The sequence below is a fragment of the Meleagris gallopavo genome, chromosome 23 (assembly GCF_000146605.3).
Source record: "Meleagris gallopavo isolate NT-WF06-2002-E0010 breed Aviagen turkey brand Nicholas breeding stock chromosome 23, Turkey_5.1, whole genome shotgun sequence".
Taxonomy (NCBI): Eukaryota; Metazoa; Chordata; class Aves; order Galliformes; family Phasianidae; genus Meleagris; species Meleagris gallopavo.
In genome coordinates this window covers 2783989-2789163 of record NC_015033.2, presented here as the reverse complement: position 1 = coordinate 2789163, position 5175 = coordinate 2783989, and the positions used below count along the sequence as shown (strand labels likewise).

The following is a 5175-nucleotide window of genomic DNA, read 5'->3' as shown; positions in this document are numbered from 1 at the left end:
ATGCTTCTCTGATTAAAAAAAAGAGGCTGAAAGGTGCCGTGAAGGGCAGGCAAAGCGCGGTGAGGGCTCCCGCAGGAAGCTTGTCCCCTCTCAGAGGCCGTACCCCGCTCAGCTGCTGCCGTTCCCGCCTAAATTTTTTGGTGTGTGTGAGGAGGGAGTCCGGGCCTCGAGGCCTGCAGGCTCCATGAAGCTGCTGCGCCTGCTGTGCCGCCACAAGACGGCGCTGGGTCTGGGCGGCCTGTCCCTCTTCGCCGTCGTCCTGCTCTACCTGGCCAAGTGCACCTCCGAGGGCCTGCGGCCGCTGCCAGCCCCCCGCGGGTTGCCTCACCAGCAGCCCCCTCTGCCATGGGGTGCCAGGGGGGCCGCCTGCCATCCCGCCGCCCTCCCCTCCTCAGGAGTCGGCCTTTTTGGCAGTGCTCATCACCAGTGGCCCCAAGTACACCGAGCGCCGCAGCATCATCCGCAGCACCTGGCTGGCAGCGGCCGGCCGCTCTCCTCAGCACAACATCTGGAGCCGTTTCGTCATCGGCACGGGTGGGCTGGGGGCTGAGGAGCTGCGGAGCCTCGAGCTGGAACAGAACCGCCATAGGGATCTCCTTCTCCTGCCGGAGCTGAAGGATTCCTACGAGAACTTGACCGCCAAAGTGCTGGCCACGTATGTCTGGTTGGATCTGCACCTTGACTTCCAGTTCGCCCTGAAGGCCGACGATGATACATTTGTACGTTTGGATGTGCTGGTGGAAGATCTGAGAGCCAAGGAGCCACGTCGTCTCTACTGGGGCTTCTTTTCTGGCCGTGGTCGAGTGAAATCTGGTGGGAAGTGGAAAGAGAGTGCCTGGGTGCTCTGTGACTACTACCTACCGTATGCCCTAGGTGGAGGTTATGTGCTTTCTGCGGATCTGGTGCACTATCTGCGGCTCAACAAAGACTACCTGAACATGTGGCAGAGTGAGGATGTCTCCCTGGGAGTCTGGTTGGCTCCAATCGATGTCAAAAGAGTGCACGATCCTCGTTTTGACACTGAGTATAAGTCACGGGGTTGCAACAATAAGTACATAGTAACGCATAAGCAAAGCATCGAGGACATGCTGGAAAAGCACCAGACTTTGGCTAAAGAAGGGAAGCTCTGTAAAGAGGAGGTTAAGCTCAGGCTTTCTTACATGTATGACTGGGGAGTGCCACCTTCCCAGTGTTGCCAAAGGAAGGATGGCATCCCCTGAAATTCTGAGGAAGGGAAAAGGCAGATTATTACTGGACTCTCTGAGCTGGGTTACTGTTATCCGGGGAGAATCCCAATAACTAGGGCTTAAAAAATTACTCAAAAGATTTTGCACGATTCATTATGTCACAGTCAATGAAACCCTGAAACTCCTGAGAGCTACTGGTGTGGCATGATGTAAAGTTGTTTATAAAAGAGAAAGATATGACAAAAACCTGGAAAGGCTCACGTTACAGGATTGAAGGCAAACAGTAGGTTGTGAGATGGATAGTACAGAGATCTGGGGGAGATAACTTGGATCAAAAGCTGCTAGAAGATTTTTAACAGATTCTATGATATATCTGCTAAAGATCGTGGCAGGCCTTTACAGTGTAAGATTGTGAAACTAACATCTGGTATTTCTTTATTGGCAAAAAACAATTGTCAGTTTGGCAAGGTTTGAAAATTCGAAGGCGGCCACAAATTGGTTGCTCTTGCCAGTGGGAACAGGTGTCTGTCACAAGCATTCAAGTAAGGAGAACGATTCTGCACCAGGTATTCACATTAGGGGACGGAGAGAGTCTGTTCTTTGGAGAGTGCTCTGATTTACAATGATAGAATTATTAGACCTTTCTATGTAACTTGTCTCTTTTTGTTATTGTTTTAAAGACATCTTGTACATAAATTATCTGGCAGCTACAGAGTAAAATCTGTATTTAGAAAGCTGGATGAGTTACATACAGCATTTGGCAGGTAGAGTATATTATTTGGGGGCACGTAGTTATGCTACAAAGCTAGCTTTCAGTTGTTAGGCATAGATGGTGTTCTTAGCTTATTGTCCGAACCCGGTACATCTGAAGCAGCATTCCACCCAAACAGCAAACAATTCCACTGCTGCCCAGTCAGATATTGTAGCCTTTGGATTTATATTATTCTCGAACACTTGGGTACAATATACATTAGCAGGATTAGGTCAGTGGAAGGTATTCAGAAGTCAGATGAGATTGCCCTAAATTGGATAGCTCAGATAAGAAAGCAAACTCTATATAGTCAAGATTATCATTTATAGGCTGCTCTGGTTATCATTTAGAGAAAGGGTGTTGTTTTTCCCCTAATTTCAGTCCTGTCTGAAGACAGCCTTTTCTCCTGTTTCTGGACCTGCACAGTGCTCTAAGGAAACAAATTCCCTGACAGTCCCACTCCCTCTTTCTCCCCAGTATATCTCCTAGTGGAACAAAAATTATTTTAGTGAAGGTCTAAGTTACTTGCTCAAGTGATATGTCAGTAAATAGGATTATTTCCTTTTGTCCTGCCTGCCCTACAAAGAATTGCAGCGCTTACAGAGCTTGTCAGCATCGAGTACAATACTGAGCAGTAAACACAGACTGGGCTTTCTTGATTTGTAGAACAGATCATTAGAGAATTTCACCCTCAAACTTTTAGGCAAGCCTGTAATTCTAACACTTTTGAATGGCAGCTGCTCCAGTACACCAATATTTTTTTCCAGTACTGCAGAACCACTGACTTCCAGAAACCTTTGTCAGCAACAGATCCTTCAGTATGAGCAGTTTTTACTTCTGTGTCTGAGTGGCACGTTCCCAACCATCAGTTTTACTGGTTGTTGCACGCTGCACTTTCATACAGTTCCCATGATTTCCTCCTCTCTCTGGGCTAGTGTCTGCTCTCACCTGCAGGAAGGCACAAATTGCAAAGGAAGAAAACAAAGCATTGCCAGTATCTTTAGCTTCATTTCTTAAATTAGCAAGTTAGCGATTCGTACCAAAGGAATAGGGGATATTTTGTTATTTTTCTCTTGTTTTGATTAAATTATGGGGGATTAAGAGAAGTCTTCTGCAAAGGATGATTCTCTAGTATGAAAATCTGAATGAATCCAACTTCCCTCTGAAACAAATTTAACAAATTTAACAAATTAAGATACTGGAAATAAGTTATTTTAGTATGTGTCCATTCCAATGCATGTCCATATATTGACAAGCAGATGTGCTTTTCAGCAAGGTGTATCATTCCAAAACAGTTTAATACTAGATTACAGGAAATTTAAATCGGTTCTAGCGTTTTATAAATACCTACTTGTTATTTGGGGTAAAGCAGTATTGTGTGTATATATGTGGTTAAATGCTTGCAATGTGAGTATTTATAAATATTGAGAACATGTTATGTGTAGGAAAAGTAAGGTCGTTAAGTGTCATATTTTAAATTTGTTTACAGAAGTACTTAGGTGTCCATGAGAATTGCGTATCAAGCGGTGCTTGAGGTTGTTGGTGTATAGGCTGTTATTTCAAGTCCTGGGATCTGAAGAGTGGGCCAGAAATCTGCTGCATGTCTCTGGAACTGAAGAGAGCGTGCTGCTCAGCACCTAAATCCATGTCCACGTTGGTGGGAGTTGTTTACAGCGCTGGCACTTACCTGCCCCTGCCAGTTGTGACGGGGGCAACATTAAAAAAGGAGTGCTGAGTCTCCTTCTGATCTCTGACCCGTGGAAAACACAATGCACACAAATACTTGATAGTTGTGAAGTTCTCTTGGGCGGTTTCTTACACCTTCTTTAGGTAGCTGGAGATGATCTGATACTTGAAAAATCACAATGTGACTGTTGTCTCTCTTAAGTCACGATAAGGAGGCTGACTGTAGAGGGGATGTTTCTCTGCTTTCTGGGAAACAGTTTGTTGGTCTACATCAGCTATATCAGAATGGGAAGTTCTGTTGCAAAACCTGAAAACAGAATTATCCAGAAACAGATTTATTTTTTATGGCATTCCTATTGACAGCAGCTTATTGGTACATTGGCTTTTTGTTTTTTAAGTAGTGCTTCTGCTGGTTTCCCAATTTTCTATTCATAAACAGTTTGTACTTTTAATATTATTGGTAGTGTGCAGAATAATGAGCACTTGAGCTTTTCTGGATATCAGTGATGACACTGATGCACTCTCGTGCAGGTGTGTAGAGTTTCTAAGTTCATATTGGTATCCATACAGGACAACCACTGAATCAATCTGAACCTTTATCATCAGGTTTTTCAAAAAATAAATGAATCTGGTATTTAGCCTTCTTACAGAGGCAACAACTACAACAAGAAATTGATTGTTTATGAGGTATTTTCTCCAGCTGTATCTAAATCTTGATACTGAAATATTTAAAGCTGACAATGGCATAAACTCAACTACAAACTAGATTTTATTTGTAAGTGGTACACAACACCTCATTCTCCTTTAGTGTGTGAGAAGGAGTAGCTAAATCATTCATTTCAATATTAAATTGTTCCACTAAAAACCCTCATGTTTCCAAGAATTCCTACAGTTTCAATTAAAAAGCCAAACTTATAAATACCATTCCTCAAGCTGAACACTTCCTTTCCCAAGGTTTAGCCTTGTCCACGTGATGTTTGCTCAAATACAGCTCCTGCATGTCATGCTTCTGACAAACGTTACGTTTTCTGTAGTTGAAATACCTCATTTTGAACATTTCAATCTGTATTCCTTATCTGTTAACTCTGCGTTTGGGGGTGGGGATCTCCATTCAGTGCTAGCTTGGCAGATGAAGAGCACAACAGGGCAGGTGATTAAGGTTTGCATTTTTATTCCTTACTGTTCAGCTCCAGCATCAGAGTTGAAACATGTTCTTGCTATTGCTGCCTGCTCGACAAACTGTCAACACCTTTACTGCTCTGTGTTTAATTTAGAACACGTTGCCTGCAAGACTCCAATCTGTTGCTACACGTACCTGTGCAAGATATGCTTTTGCCCTAGAACTGGATCTACTTTATGCCAACATAACATGCCTGTTGTTTCTTTTTAATACAGTCCACTTAGGTAGTGTCCAGTAAAACATGGAGCTAGAGCTGTTCCCTGTAGCCTATGTGAAGCTGAAGGATGCTATGTGATAAGTGTGCCTTTATGGAACGGAATGGGGGTACTGTGCTGAGTATATTTTTAACAGTTGAATGAAATTGCACTTTT

General features: G+C 43.7%; 1 protein-coding gene across 1 annotated transcript; it reads left to right on the top strand.

Annotated features, from left to right (window-relative positions):
• Positions 1 to 6: 6 nt before the first annotated feature.
• Positions 7 to 5169, top strand: B3GALT6 (beta-1,3-galactosyltransferase 6). The gene is given in 2 exon segments (XM_010722784.2): positions 7 to 358; positions 360 to 5169. Coding segments are annotated over 2 exon segments (1035 nt in total). The 5' UTR covers positions 7 to 184; the 3' UTR covers positions 1221 to 5169.
• The last annotated feature ends 6 nt before the right edge of the window (positions 5170 to 5175 follow it).